General features: G+C 47.0%; 1 protein-coding gene across 1 annotated transcript in view; it reads left to right on the top strand.

The window, feature by feature from the left end:
* Window positions 1–24,453, top strand: part of LOC306913805 (somatomedin-B and thrombospondin type-1 domain-containing protein) — a gene marked incomplete at both ends in the record, with an annotated part of 25,306 nt that extends 853 nt beyond the window's left edge. The window contains 4 exons of the mRNA XM_079490618.1: window positions 3,773–3,964; window positions 11,120–11,198; window positions 19,661–19,849; window positions 24,336–24,453. Of these exons, the coding sequence (XP_079346744.1) occupies window positions 3,773–3,964; window positions 11,120–11,198; window positions 19,661–19,849; window positions 24,336–24,453 (578 nt within the window). The remainder of the gene's footprint in view (window positions 1–3,772; window positions 3,965–11,119; window positions 11,199–19,660; window positions 19,850–24,335) is intronic.
* Between the last annotated feature and the right edge of the window lie 403 nt (window positions 24,454–24,856).

Raw genomic sequence — 24,856 nt, 5'->3', positions numbered from 1 at the left:
ATATAGAGCTATTTAACACTGTTACTGAACACACACTCTATAGCAATGATTACTGTCACAATATAGAGCTATTTAACACTGTTACTGAACACACACTCTATAGCAATGATTACTGTCACAATATAGAGCTATTTAACACTGTTACTGAACACACACTCTGTAGCAATGATTACTGTCACAATATAGAGCTATTTAACACTGTTACTGAACACACACACTATAGCAATGATTACTGTCACAATATAGAGCTATTTAACACTGTTACTGAACACACTCTATAGCAATGATTACTGTCACAATATAGAGCTATTTAACACTGTTACTGAACACACACACTCTATAGCAATGATTACTGCCACAATATAGAGCTATTTAACACTGTTACTGAACACACTCTATAGCAATGATTACTGTCACAATATAGAGCTATTTAACACTGTTAATGAACACACTCTGTAGCAATGATTACTGTCACAATATAGAGCTATTTAACACTGTTACTGAACACACTCTGTAGCAATGATTACTGTCACAATATAGAGCTATTTAACACTGTTACTGAACACACACTCTATAGCAATGATTACCGTCACAATATAGAGCTATTTAACACTGTTACTGAACACACACTCTATAGCAATGATTACTGTCGCAATATAAAGCTATTTAACACTGTTACTGAACACACACTCTGTAGCAATGATTGCTGTCACAATATAGAGCTATTTAACACTGTTACTGAACACACACTCTATAGCAATGATTACCGTCACAATATAGAGCTATTTAACACTGTTACTGAACACACACTCTAGCAATGATTACTCATCATATATAGAGCTATTTAACACTTCATTTTTTACCTGGCCCTAATTCATAGTTCATGATTTTAGGGCTGGTCATGTTGTTTTCAATGTATTTCAATGTTTTCAATGTAAAGACGTGGGGCTACGGGGAGCCAGACTGAATGACGGGGGCTACGGGGAGCCAGACTGAATGACGGGGGCTACGGGGAGCCAGACTGAAAGACGTAGGGCTACGGGGAGCCAGACTGAGAGACGTAGGGCTACGGGGAGCCAGACTGAAAGACGTGGGGCTACGGGGAGCCAGACTGAAAGACGTGGGGCTACGGGGAGCCAGACTGAGAGACGTAGGGCTACGGGGAGCCAGACTGAGAGACGTGGGGCTACGGGGAGCCAGACTGAGACGTGGGGCTACGGGGAGCCAGACAGAGACGTAGGGCTACGGGGAGCCAGACTGAGACGTGGGGCTACGGGGAGCCAGACAGAGACGTAGGGCTACGGGGAGCCAGACTGAGACGTGGGGCTACGGGGAGCCAGACTGAGACGTGGGGCTACGGGGAGCCAGACTGAATGACGTGGGGCTACGGGGAGCCAGACTGAAAGACGTGGGGCTACGGGGAGCCAGACTAAAAGACGTGGGGCTACGGGGAGCCAGACTGAGAGACGTAGGGCTACGGGGAGCCAGACTGAGAGACGTAGGGCTACGGGGAGCCAGACTGAAAGACGTGGGGCTACGGGGAGCCAGACTGAGAGACGTGGGGCTACGGGGAGCCAGACTGAAAGACGTGGGGCTACGGGGAGCCAGACTGAGAGACGTAGGGCTACGGGGAGCCAGACTGAAAGACGTGGGGCTACGGGGAGCCAGACTGAGAGACGTAGGGCTACGGGGAGCCAGACTGAGAGACGTGGGGCTACGGGGAGCCAGACTGAGAGACGTAGGGCTACGGGGAGCCAGACTGAGAGACGTAGGGCTACGGGGAGCCAGACTGAGAGACGTGGGGCTACGGGGAGCCAGACTGAATGACGGGGGCTACGGGGAGCCAGACTGAAAGACGTGGGGCTACGGGGAGCCAGACTGAGAGACGTAGGGCTACGGGGAGCCAGACTGAAAGACGTAGGGCTACGGGGAGCCAGACTGAGAGACGTAGGGCTACGGGGAGCCAGACTGAGAGACGTGGGGCTACGGGGAGCCAGACTGAGAGACGTGGAGCTACAGGGAGCCAGACTGAGACGTGGGGCTACGGGGAGCCAGACTGAGAGACGTAGGGCTACGGGGAGCCAGACTGAGAGACGTGGGGCTACGGGGAGCCAGACTGAATGACGTGGGGCTACGGGGAGCCAGACTGAAAGACGTAGTGCTACGGGGAGCCAGACTGAAAGACGTGGGGCTACGGGGAGCCAGACAGAGACGTAGGGCTACGGGGAGCCAGACAGAGACGTGGGGCTACGGGGAGCCAGACTGAATGACGTGGGGCTACATGGAGCCAGAATGAAAGACGTAGGGCTACGGGGAGCCAGACTGAATGACGGGGGCTACATGGAGCCAGAATGAAAGACGTAGGGCTACGGGGAGCCAGACTGAGAGACGTAGGGCTACGGGGAGCCAGACAGAGACGTAGGGCTACGGGGAGCCAGACTGAATGACGTGGGGCTACATGGAGCCAGAATGAAAGACGTAGGGCTACGGGGAGCCAGACTGAAAGACGTAGGGCTACGGGGAGCCAGACTGAGAGACGTAGGGCTACGGGGAGCCAGACAGAGACGTAGGGCTACGGGGAGCCAGACAGAGACGTAGGGCTACGGGGAGCCAGACTGAAAGACGTAGGGCTACGGGGAGCCAGACTGAAAGACGTAGGGCTACGGGGAGCCAGACTGAATGACGTGGGGCTACATGGAGCCAGAATGAAAGACGTAGGGCTACGGGGAGCCAGACTGAAAGACGTAGGGCTACGGGGAGCCAGACTGAAAGACGTAGGCGGGCTACGGGGAGCCAGACTGAGACGTGGGGCTACGGGGAGCCAGACTGAAAGACGTGGGGCTACGGGGAGCCAGACTGAAAGACGTAGGGCTACGGGGAGCCAGACTGAAAGACGTAGGCGGGCTACGGGGAGCCAGACTGAGACGTGGGGCTACGGGGAGCCAGACTGAGAGACGTGGGGCTACGGGGAGCCAGACTGAGAGACGTGGGGCTACGGGGAGCCAGACTGAGAGACGTAGGGCTACGGGGAGCCAGACTGAGAGACGTGGAGCTACATGGAGCCAGACTGAGAGACGTGGGGCTACGGGGAGCCAGACTGAGAGACGTATAGGGCTACGGGGAGCCAGACTGAGAGACGTGGAGCTACATGGAGCCAGACTGAGAGACGTGGGGCTACGGGGAGCCAGACTGAGAGACGTAGGGCTACGGGGAGCCAGACTGAGAGACGTGGGGCTACGGGGAGCCAGACTGAGAGACGTAGGGCTACGGGGAGCCAGACTGAGAGACGTAGGGCTACGGGGAGCCAGACTGAGAGACGTAGGGCTACGGGGAGCCAGACTGAAAGACGTATAGGGCTACGGGGAGCCAGACTGAGAGACGTAGGGCTACGGGGAGCCAGACTGAAAGACGTGGGGCTACGGGGAGCCAGACTGTCCTGAGCGGTGTCCTGTGCGCTCAGTGATATGTCCTGTGTCCTCTCCAGCGGTGTCCTGTGCGGTCAGTGAGTGATATGTCGGCGGTGGCTCAGGGGTAGAGTGCCTGGTTCAAACCCGGGCTCCCCCAGAGTTACTGTCGAAGTGTCCTTGAGCAAGACACTGAACCCCTAATTGTTCCCGATGTGCTAGTTGGTGCCTTGCATGGTTTCCGCTGCCATCGGTGTATGAATGTGTGTGTGAATGGGTGAATGTAATGCACAATCTATGTAAAGCGCCTTGGATAAAGGCGCTATATAAATGCACCATTTACCATTTATGTCCTGTGTCCTCTCCAGCGGTGTCCTGTGCGGTCAGTGAGTGGACGCAGTGGTCCGGCTGCTCGGAGCCGTGCAGGGCGGCGGTGCGACGGCGCAGCAGGGCGGTCCGACAGGAGCCCCTCAACGGGGGCAAGCCCTGCCCCCACCTGGAGGAGCAGGCTGGTTGTGTGGAGTACCGCGCGCAGCCGCACCACTGCAGCAACGCCCTGGGTGAGGCCCACTATGGCATTGATTGATTGATTGATTGATTGATTGATTGATTGATTGATTGATTGCACACTTTATTTACCCATTGAGACCTGAACCAGAACTCTAGTGTGTGGACAATTTGGCCCAGACTTATGTTAAATATAAGAGAGAAGTGTAACGACTCACCGAGTCTAGGACGGTTATTGTTGGAATAAGGCAAGGTGGTAAAATGCCAAAGTTGTTTTATTACTCTGTGTGGCGTACAGGTTAGTGGAATACAATATAAGTGCTATACAAGTGCAATTTACAGTGCGAGCAGGGCTGTGCAGGTCCTAAATCAAAGAACGGATCAAAACATCCTATAACTCTTAACCCTAACCAAAACACCTCCTGAATCTGACTAACTATCAATGAAAACAAGAGAGCCTAACTGACTACTCTATTCTTATCCTAACTCAAACAAAAGTACATTGGTGAGGATCCTGCTTTAGCTAACTAAGTGAACTAACATGAAATACTATATGAATACTACCATACCTGCTCTTGATCATGATGACACAATGGTATGCACTTTAACATTAGATGTAGCAACGGACAGGGTTTCACTCAATAGCTTAATTAATGCAACTCTTGCAAACTGGCGTTACTCTGTGAGTTCTCTCTCTCTACACGGAGGGCGCACTGCCTCTAGCTCACTCCACTCTGGAGATTAGCTGACGGGCAGCGGCCGGGAATGAAGGCTTCAGGACGCCTTTATGCCGTCAGGTGGACTCAGGTGTAGACGCCGGTTGGAGCAGTGGGATGCGGAGCGAGCGACCAACGGTGGAGCGACGGGAACGCTCCCCACCAATGGCTGCGCTGACGGATCTGCAGGGAGGGGTTAGGCAACCGGGCGCACACTGTGCGCACCAATACACAACCTATAGGCCTGCGGCCGTAACAAGAAGCAATAAGGGCAACGAGGGTAGAGCAGGTATAAAGGAGAGAGAAAGCTCAGAAGAGTTTTAAAAGGAAGTGGGAGGGGTTGGCGAAAGGGCCTTTCTGTGTGGAGTTTGCATGTTCTCCCCGTGTCCCCTAGGGTAGGTACCCTCACATGTTCTCCCCGTGTCCCCTAGGGTAGGTACCCTCACATGTTCTCCCCGTGTCCCCTAGGGTAGGTACCCTCACATGTTCTCCCCGTGTCCCCTAGGGTAGGTATACCCCCACATGTTCTCCCCGTGTCCCCTAGGGTAGGTACCCTCACATGTTCTCCCCGTGTCCCCTAGGGTAGGTACCCTCACATGTTCTCCCCGTGTCCCCTAGGGTAGGTACCCTCACATGTTCTCCATGTGTCCCCTAGGGTAGGTACCCTCACATGTTCTCCCCGTGTCCCCTAGGGTAGGTACCCTCACATGTTCTCCCCATGTCCCCTAGGGTAGGTACCCTCACATGTTCTCCCCGTGTCCCCTAGGGTAGGTACCCTCACATGTTCTCCCTGTGTCCCCTAGGGTAGGTACCCTCACATGTTCTCCCTGTGTCCCCTAGGGTAGGTACCCTCACATGTTCTCCCTGTGTCCCCTAGGGTAGGTACCCTCACATGTTCTCCCCGTGTCCCCTAGGGTAGGTACCCTCACATGTTCTCCCCGTGTCCCCTAGGGTAGGTACCCTCACATGTTCTCCCCGTGTCCCCTAGGGTAGGTACCCTCACATGTTCTCCCCGTGTCCCCTAGGGTAGGTACCCTCACATGTTCTCCCCGTGTCCCCTAGGGTAGGTACCCTCACATGTTTCCCCGTGTCCCCTAGATTAGGTACCCTCACATGTTCTCCCCGTGTCCCCTAGGGTAGGTACCCTCACATGTTCTCCCCGTGTCCCCTAGGGTAGGTACCCTCACATGTTCTCCCCGTGTCCCCTAGGGTAGGTACCCTCACATGTTCTCCATGTGTCCCCTAGGGTAGGTACCCTCACATGTTCTCCCCGTGTCCCCTAGGGTAGGTACCCTCACATGTTCTCCCCGTGTCCCCTAGGGTAGGTACCCTCACATGTTCTCCCCGTGTCCCCTAGGGTAGGTACCCTCACATGTTCTCCCTGTGTCCCCTAGGGTAGGTACCCTCACATGTTCTCCCTGTGTCCCCTAGGGTAGGTACCCTCACATGTTCTCCCTGTGTCCCCTAGGGTAGGTACCCTCACATGTTCTCCCTGTGTCCCCTAGGGTAGGTACCCTCACATGTTCTCCCCGTGTCCCCTAGGGTAGGTACCCTCACATGTTCTCCCCGTGTCCCCTAGGGTAGGTACCCTCACATGTTCTCCCCGTGTCCCCTAGGGTAGGTACCCTCACATGTTCTCCCCGTGTCCCCTAGGGTAGGTACCCTCACATGTTCTCCCCGTGTCCCCTAGGGTAGGTACCCTCACATGTTTCCCCGTGTCCCCTAGATTAGGTACCCTCACATGTTCTCCCCGTGTCCCCTAGGGTAGGTACCCTCAGATGTTCTCCCCGTGTCCCCTAGGGTAGGTACCCTCACATGTTCTCCCCGTGTCCCCTAGGGTATAGGTACCCTCACATGTTCTCCCCGTGTCCCCTAGGGTAGGTACCCTCACAAAAAACATGCAGTAATCCTGGTCTCTAAACTGCCTCCCCCTGGCCAGCCGGGGCGTCTGATGGAGGGGAAAGGAACTGGTTGGAATAACGTGTTCCTTCCACGTGTTACGTCCAACCAGGGAAACTCCCCCCTGTCAGGTGTAAAGGAGCAACTTGGGCATGAAGGAAGCATGAGTTCAAGTCTGTTGCTCTCCCCATGTCCCCATATATGGGGACTAGGTTGGCGGAGGGTGTGTAGAGAGCCCAGGATCACATTAGATAATTGACACAGGGGTGAAAATGGGTTACAAAATCGTGGGATAAAAAATATTAAAAAGAAGAAAAAAAAGGAAGTGGGAGAAAATGCCAGAGTGTGATCACCTATGTATACTGTTCCACAGTCCAATGCCAGAGTGTGATCACCTATGTATACTGTTCCACAGTGCAAATATAGCTTGCTCAGTTGCTAGATCAGCTGTTGTTCACAATGCAAGACCTATAATGGCACCACTAGTCTCCACTATGACAACACATGGGGCACAACATTACATAACACACTTGTGTATGTAAATATGAAATAAACATGTAGCTAGGTGTGATGTTAGAGCCTGTTTTAAAGCCTGTTTTAAAGCCTGCTTTCTCAACTCGCTGTTTCTCTGCAAGCCATTACTCTGTAAGCCATATCTCCGAAATTGGTGGGTCAAACTGAACAACCAATATGTCAATTTGAAGCTATGATTCTCTGCTTTCATATGACATGAGAAAAACGAAAATTCAAAAAAATCCAATGGCAGTCCCTCAGTCAAATTTGGCCACACGTGACCTCTCATCCTCTGTCACTCCAACACACATAACATGTGACCTCTCATCCTCTGTCACTCCAACACACATAACATGTGACCTCTCATCCTCTGTCACTCCAACACACATAACATGTGACCTCTCATCCTCTGTCACTACAACATATAACATGTGACCTCTCATCCTCTGTCACTACAACACATAACATGTGACCTCTCATCCTCTGTCACTACAACACACATAACATGTGACCTCTCATCCTCTGTCACTACAACACATAACATGTGACCTCTCATCCTCTGTCACTACAACACATAACATGTGACCTCTCATCCTCTGTCACTATAACACACACAACATGTGACCTCTCATCCTCTGTCACTACAACACATAACATGTGACCTCTCATCCTCTGTCACTACAACACATAACATGTGACCTCTCATCCTCTGTCACTATAACACATACCATGTGACCTCTCATCCTCTGTCACTACAACACATAACATGTGACCTCTCATCCTCTGTCACTACAACACACATAACATGTGACCTCTCATCCTCTGTCACTATAACACATAACATGTGACCTCTCATCCTCTGTCACTACAACACACATAACATGTGACCTCTCATCCTCTGTCACTACAACACATAACATGTGACCTCTCATCCTCTGTCACTACAACACATAACATGTGACCTCTCATCCTCTGTCACTACAACACATAACATGTGACCTCTCATCCTCTGTCACTACAACACATAACATGTGACCTCTCATCCTCTGTCACTACAACACACATAACATGTGACCTCTCATCCTCTGTCACTACAACACATAACATGTGACCTCATCCTCTGTCACTATAACACATAACATGTGACCTCTCATCCTCTGTCACTACAACACACAACATGTGACCTCTCATCCTCTGTCACTACAACACATAACATGTGACCTCATCCTCTGTCACTATAACACATAACATGTGACCTCTCATCCTCTGTCACTACAACACACAACATGTGACCTCTCATCCTCTGTCACTACAACACATAACATGTGACCTCTCATCCTCTGTCACTACAACACATAACATGTGACCTCTCATCCTCTGTCACTACAACACATAACATGTGACCTCTCATCCTCTGTCACTACAACACATAACATGTGACCTCTCATCCTCTGTCACTACAACACATAACATGTGACCTCTCATCCTCTGTCACTACAACACATAACATGTGACCTCATCCTCTGTCACTACAACACACATAACATGTGACCTCTCATCCTCTGTCACTACAACACATAACATGTGACCTCTCATCCTCTGTCACTACAACACACACAACATGTGACCTCTCATCCTCTTCACTACAACACATAACATGTGACCTCTCATCCTCTTCACTACAACACATAACATGTGACCTCTCATCCTCTGTCACTACAACACATAACATGTGACCTCTCATCCTCTGTCACTACAACACACATAACATGTGACCTCTCATCCTCTGTCACTACAACACATAACATGTGACCTCTCATCCTCTGTCACTCCAACACACATAACATGTGACCTCTCATCCTCTGTCACTACAACACATAACATGTGACCTCTCATCCTCTGTCACTACAACACATAACATGTGACCTCTCATCCTCTGTCACTACAACACATAACATGTGACCTCTCATCCTCTGTCACTACAACACATAACATGTGACCTCTCATCCTCTGTCACTACAACACATAACATGTGACCTCTCAACCTCTGTCACTACAACACATAACATGTGACCTCTCATCCTCTGTCACTACAACACACATAACATGTGACCTCTCATCCTCTGTCACTATAACACACATAACATGTGACCTCTCATCCTCTGTCACTATAACACACATACCATGTGACCTCTCATCCTCTGTCACTATAACACATACCATGTGACCTCTCATCCTCTGTCACTACAACACATAACATGTGACCTCTCATCCTCTGTCACTATAACACATAACATGTGACCTCTCATCCTCTGTCACTATAACACATAACATGTGACCTCTCATCCTCTGTCACTATAACACACATACCATGTGACCTCTCATCCTCTGTCACTACAACACATAACATGTGACCTCTCATCCTCTGTCACTATAACACATAACATGTGACCTCTCATCCTCTGTCACTACAACACATAACATGTGACCTCTCATCCTCTGTCACTATAACACATAACATGTGACCTCTCATCCTCTGTCACTATAACACATAACATGTGACCTCTCATCCTCTGTCACTATAACACATAACATGTGACCTCTCATCCTCTGTCACTACAACACATAACATGTGACCTCTCATCCTCTGTCACTACAACACATAACATGTGACCTCTCATCCTCTGTCACTATAACACATAACATGTGACCTCTCATCCTCTGTCACTATAACACATAACATGTGACCTCTCATCCTCTGTCACTATAACACATAACATGTGACCTCTCAACCTCTGTCACTACAACACATAACATGTGACCTCTCAACCTCTGTCACTACAACACACACAACATGTGACCTCTCATCCTCTGTCACTATAACACATAACATGTGACCTCTCATCCTCTGTCACTACAACACATAACATGTGACCTCTCATCCTCTGTCACTACAACACATAACATGTGACCTCTCATCCTCTGTCACTACAACACATAACATGTGACCTCTCATCCTCTGTCACTACAAGTAAGACGCGCAAACGCGGGAAGCGAACGCAGCTCGTAAATTGCAATAACAACAATTAGAATAAATTACGTACTTTTTAAGGTTTTTTTTAAGTTAAGTTTTTTTAAATTAAATGTTTTTTCAAGTTATTTTTTTAGTGTGTGTATGTGTGCGTGCGTGTTTCTTTTTTAGGTTTTTTGTTAAAAAGTTTTTTCTTTAAGTTTTTTTTTAAGTTAAGTTTTTTTTTAAGTTAAGTTTTTTGTGGGTGTGCGTTTTTCCTTTAAGTTTTTTTTTTAAGTTAAGTTTTTTTTAAGTTAAGTTTTTTGTGTGTGTGCGTTTTTCCTTTTTACGTTTTTATTTTAAGTTAATTTTTTTTTTAAGTTAAGTTTTTTTTTAAGTTAAGTTTTTTGTGTGTGCGTTTTTCCTTTTTACGTTTTTATTTTAAGTTAAGTTTTTTTTTAAGTTAAGTTTTTTTTTAAGTTACGTTTTTTGTGTGTGTGTGTGCGTGCGTGCGTGCGTGCGTGCGTGCGTGCGTGCGTGTGTGTGTGTGTGCGTGCGTGCATGTGTGTGTGTGTTTTTGTGTGTGATACAGCTGCGCCCTCTGGTGGTGGGCGGGTGGTGTTACAGCGTGACACACAGACACACACACACACAGACACACACACAGACGTGATCTGCTGGGTCTCATAGTAAATGCTCACTGCGTTCGCAATCACTGCGTTCGCAATAACACACATAACATGTGACCTCTCAACCTCTGTCACTATAACACATAACATGTGACCTCTCATCCTCTGTCACTACAACACATAACATGTGACCTCTCATCCTCTGTCACTACAACACATAACATGTGACCTCTCATCCTCTGTCACTCCAACACATAACATGTGACCTCTCATCCTCTGTCACTCCAACACATAACATGTGACCTCTCATCCTCTGTCACCACAACACATAACATGTGACCTCTCATCCTCTGTCACCACAACACATAACATGTGACCTCTCATCCTCTGTCACTACAACACATAACATGTGACCTCTCATCCTCTGTCATGTTCTTGCAGTCCCGGCTCTCATCACCACCGGTGGCTATGGCAACGCCCGGAAGAAGAGGGACATCCCTGACAGCGATGACGTCATAGGGTAATAACTGATGGAGCTCGAAACCCGATATACCGAAAAAACCCGCTAACAAGCTTATTGAGTACCCGGTATCAATAAGCTTTGGGCTTATCGAGTTCCCGGTATCAATAAGCCTTGGGCTTATCAAGCCTGTTATGGAGCATAGCGGTCCATGACGTCATGTTTAAACAATCGAGACAAGAGGTGATCAATAAATAAATGTAATCATCCATGCTGGCACAAACATGTCGGTCTAAAAGTGTTGTTTATTGATACCTCCCAATCATGCTGTCCGGGTGAACAAAATTACACTTGTTAAGAGACGGTTCACACAATATTATTTTCCAAAATTAAAAAAGGTCAATTGCCCTCACACCCACTGGATTAACCCATTCAGGACGGGAACCCCTTTTGGTGTTTAATGCATTATGTTGTACTTTAGCTATTGAAAAAATAGCAGATCTATATACAAGCTTTACCCATTGAGACCTGACCGAGTGCCGCGCTATGAGCTTGTAGATCTGCTATTTTAGAAACATTGTGAAAACGTGGCACAAATCTTTGAGTGTATATTTGTTAAGGCAGTCTGTAGGACACATGCTCAGAAAGACATAATAATGAGGCAACACAAGGATTCAGAGTTTGGTAGTACTAGGATTTTACTCGAGTAAGGAGTCAAGAACTTACATGTCATTCACGTAATGGAAACCCCAGTCTGACTCAAAGAGCTGCATAGGGTCACGTAATGGAAACCCCAGTCTGACTCAAAGAGCTGCATAGGGTCACGTAATGGAAACCCCAGTCTGACTCAAAGAGCTGCATAGGGTCACGTAATGGAAACCCCAGTCTGACTCAAAGAGCTACATAGGGTCACGTAATGGAAACCCCAGTCTGACTCAAAGAGCTGCATAGGGTCACGTAGTGGAAACCCCAGTCTGACTCAAAGAGCTGCATAGGGTCACGTAATGGAAACCCCAGTCTGACTCAAAGAGCTGCATAGGGTCACGTAATGGAAACCCCAGTCTGACTCAAAGAGCTGCATAGGGTCACGTAATGGAAACCCCAGTCTGACTCAAAGAGCTGCATAGGGTCACGTAATGGAAACCCCAGTCTGACTCAAAGAGCTGCATAGGGTCACAGCCTTTATAGTTTCACTCCCACAACAGCCAACCCCCCAACATAGCCCCAAGGAATGGGACAGTAACAAAGTAACCAATAGTCAACCCCCAACATAGCCCCAAGGAATGGGACAGTAACAAAGTAACCAAACCAAACAGCCAGTTATTTGTAGTTGTTACGTCCCCACCAAAGAGGTCCAGGTGTTATTTGTAGTTGTTACGTCCCCACCAAAGAGGTCCAGGTGTTATTTGTAGTTGTTACGTCCCCACCAAAGAGGTCAAGGTGTTATTTGTAGTTGTTACGTCCCCACCAAAGAGGTCCAGGTGTTATTTGTAGTCGTTACGTCCCCACCAAAGAGGTCCAGGTGTTATTTGTAGTTGTTACGTCCCCACCAAAGAGGTCCAGGTGTTATTTGTAGTCGTTACGTCCCCACCTAAGAGGTCCAGGTGTTATTTGTAGTTGTTACGTCCCCACCAAAGCGGTCCAGGTGTTATTTGTAGTTGTTACGTCCCCACCAAAGCGGTCCAGGTGTTATTTGTAGTTGTTACGTCCCCACCAAAGAGGTCCAGGTGTTGTTTGTAGTTGTTACGTCCCCACCAAAGAGGTCCAGGTGTTATTTGTAGTTGTTACGTCCCCACCAAAGAGGTCCAGGTGTTATTTGTAGTTGTTACGTCCCCACCAAAGAGGTCCAGGTGTTATTTGTAGTCGTTACGTCCCCACCAAAGAGGTCCAGGTGTTTTTTGTAGTCGTTACGTCCCCACCAAAGAGGTCCAGGTGTTATTTGGGTAACCCTTCATTTTACGGTACGGTAATTACCAGGTAACTACCAGGTAATTACCTGGTAATAATAGGTAAGTACCTGGTATTACCTGGTAACAAACAGGTAGTAGTTATAAGTATTTACCCATTAATTACCTGGTAATTACATGGTAACTTCCAGATACATTACTCAGTAATTACTATGTAATTACCAAGTATTACCCAGTATGTATAACTATTTACTGTATAATCTCTTGGTAATTATATGGAACTTACCATGGTAAATGACACACTGGTTGCCAGGTAATTACAAAGTATGTTCCTGACAATTACCAGGTATTTATACGTTTTTACTATGTAATTACCAGCTAACTACCCGGTATTTATAAGTATTTACTCTGCAACCAGGCACGATACCCTGGTTGCAGGTACTATAGGTATGTAGGTACTAGGTATACCAAGTATTTTCAACAACTACCAGGTATGTACTCTGCTACCAGGCAAGTTACCCAGTAGGTACTAGGTCATTACCAAGTATTTTCCTGACAACTACCAGGTAATAACATGGTAACTGTATTCACTGTGTTTACATGGGTACTACCCATGAAACACGAGGGTAGTAGCCTACCAGGAAATTACCAGTTGTTACTAGGTAATTTCCTGACAACTACCATGTAATTACCTGATAGGTACCCAGTAAGGAAGGAGGAACTGCACTGTAAAAGGAAGCGTGCTCTATTTCCATGATATTACCATGTACCTACCTGGCAATTGTAGATTATAATCATTGGTAATTTCCTGGTAGGCTACCCATGCGTTTACACGGGTAGTACCCATGTAAACACAGTGATTACAGTTACCATGTAATTACCTGGTAGTTGTCAGGAAAATTACCAGTTGTTACTAGGTAATTCCCTGACAACTACCATGTAATTACCTGATAGGTATCCAGTAAGAAAGGAGGAACTGTACTGTGAAAGGAAGTGTGCTCTATTTCCATGATATTACCATGTACCTACCTGGTAATTGTAGATTATAAATTATAATCTATAATTTATAATCCTCCCCATTACCCATCAGAGTGTATTTTGAACTTTGAACTTTGAATTTTGAACTGGCAATAACTGTTAATTACCAGGTATTTACTGTGTAAATTAACAGGTAAAACCAAGCAAGTTACCGTGTAAGAAAGGTGGAATTGTACTGTGAAAGGAAGCGTGGTTTGTTACAGTGAAAGTACAGGGTAATATTATGGAAACAAACCACGCTTCCTTTCACAGTACAGTTCCACCTTTCTTACATGGTAACTTGCTTGGTTTTACCTGTTAATTTACACAGTAAATACTTGGTAATTAACAGTTATTGCCAGTTCAAAATTCAAAGTTCAAAGTTCAAAGTTCAAAATACACCCTGATGGGTAATGGGGAGGATTATAACCAGGTAGGTACCTGGTAATATCATGGAAATAGAGCACACTTCCTTTCACAGTACAGTTCCTCCTTTCTTACTGGATACCTATCAGGTAATTACATGGTAGTTGTCAGGAAATTACCTAGTAACAACTGGTCATTTCCTGGTAGGCTACCCATGCGTTTGCATGGGTAGTACCCATGTAAACACAGTGATTACAGTTACCATGTAATTACCTGGTAGTTGTCAGGAAAATGACCAGTTGTTACTAGGTAATTTCCTGACAACTACCATGTAATTACCTGATAGGTACCCAGTAAGAAAGGAGGAACTGTACTGTGAAAGGAAGTGTGCTCTATTTCCATGATATTACCATGTACCTACCTGGTAATTGTAGATTATAAATTATAATCTATAATTTATAATCCTCCCCATTACCCATCAGAGTGTATTTTGAACTTTGAACTTTGAATTTTGAACTGGCAATAACTGTTAATTACCAGGTATTTACTGTGTAAATTAACAGGTAAAACCAAGCAAGTTACCGTGTAAGAAAGGTGGAATTGTACTGTGAAAGGAAGCGTGGTTTGTTACAGTGAAAGTACAGGGTAATATTATGGAAACAAACCACGCTTCCTTTCACAGTACAGTTCCACCTTTCTTACATGGTAACTTGCTTGGTTTTACCTGTTCATTTACACAGTAAATACTTGGTAATTAACAGTTATTGCCAGTTCAAAATTCAAAGTTCAAAGTTCAAAGTTCAAAATACACCCTGATGGGTAATGGGGAGGATTATAACCAGGTAGGTACCTGGTAATATCATGGAAATAGAGCACACTTCCTTTCACAGTACAGTTCCTCCTTTCTTACTGGATACCTATCAGGTAATTACATGGTAGTTGTCAGGAAATTACCTAGTAACAACTGGTCATTTCCTGGTAGGCTACCCATGCGTTTGCATGGGTAGTACCCATGTAAACACAGTGATTACAGTTACCATGTAATTACCTGGTAGTTGTCAGGAAAATGACCAGTTGTTACTAGGTAATTTCCTGACAACTACCATGTAATTACCTGATAGGTACCCAGTAAGAAAGGAGGAACTGTACTGTGAAAGGAAGTGTGCTCTATTTCCATGATATTACCATGTACCTACCTGGTAATTGTAGATTATAATCCTCCCCATTACCCATCAGGGTGTATTTTGAACTTTGAACTTTGAACTTTGAATTTTGAACTGGCAATAACTGTTAATTACCAAGTATTTACTGTGTAAATGAACAGGTAAAACCAAGCAAGTTACCATGTAAGAAAGGTGGAACTGTACTGTGAAAGGAAGCGTGGTTTGTTTCCATAATATTACCCTGTACTTTCACTGTAACAAACCACGCTTCCTTTCACAGTACAATTCCACCTTTCTTACACGGTAACTTGCTTGGTTTTACCTGTTCATTTATACAGTAAATACCTGGTAATTAACAGTTTTTGCCAGTTCAAAATTCAAAGTTCAAAATACACCCTGATGGGTAATGGGGAGGATTATAAATTATAGATTATAATTTATAATCTACAATTACCAGGTAGGTACATGGTAATATCATGGAAATAGAGCACACTTCCTTTCACAGTACAGTTCCTCCTTTCTTACTGGATACCTATCAGGTAATTACATGGTAGTTGTCAGGGAATTGCCTAGTAACAACTGGTAATTTTCCTGACAACTACCAGGTAATTACATGGTAACTGTAATCACTGTGTTTACATGGGTACTACCCATGTAAAGGCATGGGTAGCCTACCGGGAAATTACCAGTGATTATAATCTACAATTGCCAGGTAGGTACATGGTAATATCAGGGAAATAGAGCACGCTTCCTTTTACAGTACAGTTCCTCCTTCCTTACTGGGTACCTATCAGGTAATTACATGGTAGTTGTCAGGAAATTACCTAGTAACAACTGGTAATTTCCTGGTAGGCTACTACCCATGTGTTTCATGGGTAGTACCCATGTAAACACAGTGAATACAGTTACCATGTTATTACCTGGTAGTTGTCAGGAAAATACTTGGTAATGACCTAGTACCTACTGGGTAATTTGCCTGGTAGCAGAGTAAATACCTGGTAGTTGTTGAAAATACTTGGTATACCTATAGTACCTGCAACCAGGGTATCGTGCCTGGTTGCAGAGTAAATACTTAGAAATACCGGGTAGTTAGCTGGTAATTACATAGTAAAAATGTATAAATACCTGGTAATTGTCAGGAACATACTTGGTAATTACCTGGCAACCAGTGTGTCATTTACCATGGTAAGTTCCATATAATTACCTGGAGATTATACAGTAAATAGTTATACATACTGGGTAATACTTGGTAATTACATCGTAATTAATGAGTAATGCATCTGGAAGTTACCATGTAATTACCAGGTAATTAATGGGTAAATACTTATAACTACTACCTGGTTGTTACCAGATAATACCAGGTACTTACCTATTATTACCAGGTAATTACCTGGTAGTTACCTGGTAATTACCGTACCGTAAAATGAAGGGTTACCGTTATTTGTAGTCGTTACGTCCCCACCAAAGAGGTCCAGGTGTGATTTGTAGTCGTTACGTCCCCACGAAGAGGTCCAGGTGTTATTTGTAGTCGTTACGTCCCCACCAAAGAGGTCCAGGTTTTTTTTTGTAGTCGTTACGTCCCCACCAAAGAGGTCCAGGTGTTTTTTGTAGTCGTTACGTCCCCACCAAAGAGGTCCACGTGTTTTTTGTGCAAAAGCTCCTTATTGGCTATTTCCCCTACCATAAGCCCTCAATGAATTGCATTGAATTGAATGGGAATTGAATGGGGCTATGGGGTGTTGTGCTAATTCACTTATTTCCATCGAAATAAGTAGTAAAGTGTGCCGCTTGGGATATTATTTACATTATGAAGAGAGGATATATACAAAAAAAAAAATGTTTGAGCGATGGAAATAAGCGAATTAGCACAACACCCCACAGCCCCATTCAATGCAATTGATTTAGGGCTTATGGTAGGGGAAATAGCCAATAAGGAGCTTTTGCACAAAATAACACCTGGACCTCTTTGGTGGGGACGTAACGACTACAAAGAAAGGTAAGAAAGCCTTTTAGTATGGAATTCTCCTTTAACACTAGTGTCTGTGTAGCATATGTACTGTGTTCAGTTCCAGCTGCTCTCCCTGACAGAAGGCTGTCTCTGTACCATAGGTACTGTGTTCAGTTCCAGCTGCTCTCCCTGACAGAAGGCTGTCTCTGTACCACAGGTACTGTGTTCAGTTCCAGCTGCTCTCCCTGACAGAAGGCTGTCTCTGTACCATAGGTACTGTGTTCAGTTCCAGCAGCTCTCCCTGACAGAAGGCTGTCTCTGTACCATAGGTACTGTGTTCAGTTCCAGCTGCTCTCCCTGACAGAAGGCTGTCTCTGTACCATAGGTACTGTGTTCAGTTCCAGCTGCTCTCCCTGACAGAAGGCTGTCTCTGTACCATAGGTACTGTGTTCAGTTCCAGCTGCTCTCCCTGACAGAAGGCTGTCTCTGTACCACAGGTACTGTGTTCAGTTCCAGCTGCTCTCCCTGACAGAAGGCTGTCTCTGTACCACAGGTACTGTGTTCAGTTCCAGCAGCTCTCCCTGACAGAAGGCTGTCTCTGTACCATAGGTACTGTGTTCAGTTCCAGCTGCTCTCCCTGACAGAAGGCTGTCTCTGTACCATAGGTACTGTGTTCAGTTCCAGCTGCTCTCCCTGACAGAAGGCTGTCTCTGTACCATAGGTACTGTGTTCAGTTCCAGCAGCTCTCCCTGACAGAAGGCTGTCTCTGTACCATAGGTACTGTGTTCAGTTCCAGCAGCTCTCCCTGACAGAAGGCTGTCTCTGTACCATAGGTACTGTGTTCAGTTCCAGCTGCTCTCCCTGACAGAAGGCTGTCTCTGTACCATAGGTACTGTGTTCAGTTCCAGCTGCTCTCCCTGACAGAAGGCTGTCTCTGTAACATAGGTACTGTGTTCAGTTCCAGCAGCTCTCCCTGACAGAAGGCTGTCTCTGTACCATAGGTACTGTGTTCAGTTCCAGCTGCTCTCCCTGACAGAAGGCTGTCTCTGTACCATAGGTACTGTGTTCAGTTCCAGCTGCTCTCCCTGACAGAAGGCTGTCTCTGTACCATAGGTACTGTGTTCAGTTCCAGCTGCTCTCCCTGACAGAAGGCTGTCTCTGTAACATAGGTACTGTGTTCAGTTCCAGCTGCTCTCCCTGACAGAAGGCTGTCTCTGTACCATAGGTACTGTGTTCAGTTCCAGCTGCTCTCCCTGACAGAAGGCTGTCTCTGTAACATAGGTACTGTGTTCAGTTCCAGCTGCTCTCCCTGACAGAAGGCTGTCTCTGTACCATAGGTACTGTGTTCAGTTCCAGCTGCTCTCCCTGACAGAAGGCTGTCTCTGTAACATAGGTACTGTGTTCAGTTCCAGCTGCTCTCCCTGACAGAAGGCTGTCTCTGTACCACAGGTACTGTGTTCAGTTCCAGCTGCTCTCCCTGACAGAAGGCTGTCTCTGTACCATAGGTACTGTGTTCAGTTCCAGCTGCTCTCCCTGACAGAAGGCTGTCTCTGTAACATAGGTACTGTGTTCAGTTCCAGCTGCTCTCCCTGACAGAAGGCTGTCTCTGTAACATAGGTACTGTGTTCAGTTCCAGCTGCTCTCCCTGACAGAAGGCTGTCTCTGTAACATAGGTACTGTGTTCAGTTCCAGCTGCTCTCCCTGACAGAAGGCTGTCTCTGTAACATAGGTACTGTGTTCAGTTCCAGTTGCTCTCCCTGACAGAAGGCTGTCTCTGTACCATAGGTACTGTGTTCAGTTCCAGCTGCTCTCCCTGACAGAAGGCTGTCTCTGTAACATAGGTACTGTGTTCAGTTCCAGCTGCTCTCCCTGACAGAAGGCTGTCTCTGTACCACAGGTACTGTGTTCAGTTCCAGCTGCTCTCCCTGACAGAAGGCTGTCTCTGTACCATAGGTACTGTGTTCAGTTCCAGCTGCTCTCCCTGACAGAAGGCTGTCTCTGTAACATAGGTACTGTGTTCAGTTCCAGCTGCTCTCCCTGACAGAAGGCTGTCTCTGTACCATAGGTACTGTGTTCAGTTCCAGCTGCTCTCCCTGACAGAAGACTGTCTCTGTACCACAGGTACTGTGTTCAGTTCCAGCTGCTCTCCCTGACAGAAGGCTGCCAGTGGAGCCTGGGCCCTCACACCCAGTGGATGCAGTATCTGAGGGAGGGCCACCACGTGTGTGTGGAGTGCCAGGCGCCGGCGCTCGCTGCCGGCCACACACACTGCTCTGGAGACGGGGAGCCGGACCAGGACGAGGACCACAGGTAAGACTGATGATTTACTTATTCTATAGGCCCCCAGGAGGGTGTGTTTGTCCCTTTATTTTAGACCTGAACTTGATTCTACAAAATGTCTTCTAAATCATGACAGTTTTCTGAAAAACCTATGTTTCTATGTCAGTGGTTCTCAAACTATTTCATGTCAAGGATCGCTAGAATTAGCCATTATGTATTTGGCCACCGACCCCCATCTGAAAATGTGTTATTCCAGAGACACCCCCCCCCCCCCCCCCCAGAAGCAAACATTTGAGTTTAAAGCGTTCGCTCTGAAAGAATATATATTCCAGATTTGCGCCACGTTTTCACGATTTTCAAAAATAGCAGATCTACAAGCTCGTAGTGCGGCACTCGGTGCCGCGCTACGAGCTTGTAGATCTGCTGTTTTTCAACAGCTAAAGTACGACATAATGCTTAAAACACCAATAGGGGTCTCCCGCCCTGAACGGGTTATACAAGTGATCGGGGACGGCGGGACGCATTTTTATGGATCAAACAAGCCGTGTTAATATGTGTCGACTACCTTTTTTCCCACTGCTGAAAACGACATAAAAACCAAGCCAAAAAGAGAACTATAGCGGAGAAGAGATCCAGTAGAACCAAGCCAAAAAGAGAACTATAGCGGAGAAGAGATCCAGTAGAACCGAGGCGTTACTGTGCTCTGAAAATAGCAGATTGATTGATGGCGTCGTAATGCATGATTTTACACATGGTTGCATGCTGAGAATAGCTGATCAAGATTTATTCCAAGGTCTTTTTTTACATACGTTATATATATATATATATATATATATATATATATAATCGTCTCTGTCTGGTGGAAACCTCATATGTCCAAAACTATTACTTTTCAGGATTCAGATGTAAAATCACTCCCGTGTGAACTGAGTGGTGCAAATCCCCCCCACCCCCCCCCCCTCTCTCTCTCTCTCTCATTAGCAGGCAACAGTGCAGCACTATCTCTGTTGCGCATCGCTTTGAGCTTGTAGATCTGCTATTTTGGATGCTTTTGTGTGACGCTGTAGGATGATCAAGGCGTTACCTTATTGGTCTGAATATAAGACACAGGGTCGTATTATAATCAGGGACTATACATTGACATTCAATGTTCTTTTTCCACAAATGAGTCTTGAAGAATGGGGCTCGTCCTTCGGGACAATACGGTCTTTGCGGCGCCCTGCGTGCATCCGTCCGTCTTTGCGGCGCCCTGCGTGCATCAGTCCGTCTTTGCGGCGCCCTGCATGCATCAGTCCGTCTTTGCGGCGCCCTGCGTGCATCAGTCCGTCTTTGCGGCGCCCTGCATGCATCAGTCTCCGTCTTTGCGGCGCCCTGCGTGCATCAGTCTTCGTCTTTGCGGCGCCCTGCATGCATCAGTCCGTCTTTGCGGCGCCCTGCATGCATCAGTCCGTCTTTGCGGCGCCCTGCATGCATCAGTCCGTCTTTGCGGCGCCCTGCGTGCATCAGTCCGTCTTTGCAGCGCCCTGCATGCATCAGTCCGTCTTTGCGGCGCCCTGCGTGCATCAGTCCGTCTTTGCGGCGCCCTGCGTGCATCAGTCCATCTTTGCGGCGCCCTGCGTGCATCAGTCTTCGTCTTTGCGGCGCCCTGCATGCATCAGTCCGTCTTTGCGGCGCCCTGCGTGCATCAGTCCATCTTTGCGGCGCCCTGCGTGCATCAGTCTTCGTCTTTGCGGCGCCCTGCATGCATCAGTCCGTCTTTGCGGCGCCCTGCGTGCATCAGTCTTCGTCTTTGCGGCGCCCTGCATGCATCAGTCCGTCTTTGCGGCGCCCTGCATGCATCAGTCCGTCTTTGCGGCGCCCTGCATGCATCAGTCCGTCTTTGTGGAGCCCTGCATGCATCAGTCCGTCTTTGCGGCGCCCTGCATGCATCAGTCCGTCTTTGCAGCGCCCTGCATGCATCAGTCTGTCTTTGCAGCGCCCTGCATGCATCAGTCTGTCTTTGCGGCGCCCTGCATGCATCAGTCTTTGCGGCGCCCTGCATGCATCAGTCCGTATTTGCGGCGCCCTGCATGCATCAGTCCGTCTTTGCAGCGCCCTGCGTGCATCAGTCTTTGCGGCGCCCTGCATGCATCAGTCTGTCTTTGCGGCGCCCTGCATGCATCAGTCTGTCTTTGCGGCGCCCTGCATGCATCAGTCTTTGCGGCGCCCTGCATGCATCAGTCCGTCTTTGCGGCGCCCTGCATGCATCAGTCCGTCTTTGCGGCGCCCTGCATGCATCAGTCCGTCTTTGCGGCGCCCTGCATGCATCAGTCTTCGTCTTTGCGGCGCCCTGCATGCATCAGTCCGTCTTTGCGGCGCCCTGCATGCATCAGTCTTCATCTTTGCGGCGCCCTGCATGCATCAGTCCGGTGGGGAATTGATTGATTGAAGTATTTATTAACAGTTTGCAGAATGGGTACAAGCACAACTCAATACAAAAACTGTTAACTGTGGACGACACCATAAAGCATTACAATGTTGTTTACGATAGGGTCGACCATTTTCAATTCATCAGAACATTTAGAGATGTACAAATAAACACTTCTATATAACAAAAAACTGCAGGAAATCATCATGAAAGGAGGTAAAAAGGGAAAAGATAATATACAGTTGGTGGCAGGTGCTCTTTGAGAGCGGTTTTGAAGGAGTCAAGGAATCCACATGTCTTAATGACTGTTGGTAGGGCGTTCCACATTTGCTCACTGTCTCAGCCCATACCGTATATCTCTCCACCGGACACCACAGTGGTCCCCTCCCCACCAGGTTGATTCTTATAGTCAGAGGGTGGTCGTCCCTGTTTCACAATCAGTTGTAAAACCCCTGTTAAAAAACATTGCTCTCTGCGACTGTGTCTTTAAAATGATCACAGTGATAAGTGAGATGAATATGAGACGAGTGCGGCCAGCGGCCATCGTCCGCCCAGCGTCCGCCCAGCTGCACCGAAGCCGTCGGACTGGCAAATTGAACTTTGTGCTGATTTAGGGCAAATGGAAATCAATATTCAACATCAATATCACATTGGCTTCGCTTATACAATCTAATATTAACTTTCAGCCCATTTCTTAGTGCAATTGAATCCGTATTAGAGTCTATAGCCTTAATTGGAATTGGGCTGTCCTTTTCCCCCTCCCCCATTTGAATCCTATGTTATTTTAGTCGACATGCATGTCCAAGCAGTCGATAATGAGAGGTGGGCCGGCCTGGCGTCTCCTAGTAGAGTGATGGTCATTTGCGTTTGGCGCGGCGGACACTCCATTGACCAGCGTTGTATACGGATTTAGAGGATATATACGATCCATCTATAAGCTAAAATCTAAAACAAACAAAAAGAAAAAAAACAATGACAAATGGATGTTAAAATCAAATGTTAGAGACTTACCTCTTTTGTGGATGTTGATCGGTCATTAAAGGACCACTTCACCACTTTTCAACCTATCTTCATATAATTGGTCTTCACTAATGTTCATGATAAAATACCTCTACATTGTCTCATATAGGAGGGCTGTTGGCAGTTAAGAAACCCGTCAACCGGGGACATCATCGCTAGGCAGATTTAAAAAAAATCTATATTCAGATTTTTATGATCGTGAGAACGATGGCTTCCATTCTCGCATTGCAACTTTTCAGAAATAGTTTCTATTAGCTTGGATCCCCCATCGATGATGTCACTGGTGGACAGGTTTCTGAACTGCCCACAGCCCTCCTATGAGACACAGACCGAGTAGAAAAAATGTGTTGCATTTTATCATGATTATTAGTGAGGACCAATTATATGAAGAAGTTGAAAAGTGGTATAGTGGTCCTTTAAATGCTCATACATTTAGCTTCATGTGATCTTTAGTGTAGTTACAGTCTGTGCCACTAGATGGCAGCGATAGCCTATTGTACAATGTCAGCTGAATATGAACCACTGGTAGAAAAGTAAGTACATTTGCTCAAGTACTATTTGAAGGTAGATTTACGTAAATCCTTTGGGTATTTCCATTACTTCATAGTATAAAACTATAAACTTCACTACACGAGGCAAATATAAAAAAGAAAATCACACCCGTGTGAACTGAGTGGTGCAAGGTCTTATATAGCCTGATCAGCTGTGGTCTGACGTAATGTCAGTGACCATAGTAACCATGCTCATTCTTTTGAGGGACAGGTACACGAACACACACACACACGGGTACTAACAAAGCCAGTTGTTGGAGTGGTTTGCACCACTCGTGGCAAAGGCCGTCGGGATCGGGAGTCGAACCCGTGGCACGCCGTCAGCCTGGCTCAGCAGCCTAGGTACCCAGACGGTTGAGCTAACCAAACAAATCCTTATGTCATTTTGTGGACCCTTACCTCACAGTCCACAGGCAAATCAAAGCACTTGTTTGAGCCAGAAAATGTATATATGTAAAATAAAACATGGCAGATATGCTTTCCCGCGGTTTTAATTGGCTAATGGGTGAACTCCCTCTTCTCTCATTGGTTCCCCCAGGAGGCGGTCTCTCCAGTGGCAGGCCATAGGGAACCCTCGGTGCAGGGGGGTGTGGCGACGCGTCGGGAGACTGGACTCCTGTTCCTGTCCCACGGTGCACAGCTTCCTGTTCATATGACTTCCTGTTCCTGTCCCACGGTGCACAGCTTCCTGTTCACATATGACTTCCTCTTCCTGTCCCACGGTGCACAGCTTCCTGTTCATATGACTTCCTCTTCCTGTCCCACGGTGCACAGCTTCCTGTTCACATATGACTTCCTCTTCCTGTCCCACGGTGCACAGCTTCCTGTTCATATGACTTCCTCTTCCTGATCCACGGTGCACAGCTTCCTGTTCACATATGACTTCCTCTTCCTGTCCCACGGTGCACAGCTTCCTGTTCATATGACTTCCTCTTCCTGTCTGGTATCATCCTACCTCTTGTGTACTGTACAGTATATCAGTGGGTATCAAACTTTTTTTCATGCAAGGGCGCGACATTCCAAAGCCTACATGGGTTGTGCATAATAACCACGCCCAGC

Source organism: Electrona antarctica (genome assembly GCF_951216825.1).
Source record: "Electrona antarctica genome assembly, chromosome: 21".
Classification (NCBI taxonomy): Eukaryota; Metazoa; Chordata; class Actinopteri; order Myctophiformes; family Myctophidae; genus Electrona; species Electrona antarctica.
Note: the sequence above shows the minus strand (reverse complement) of the source record. Positions and strands in the feature narration are given on the sequence as shown.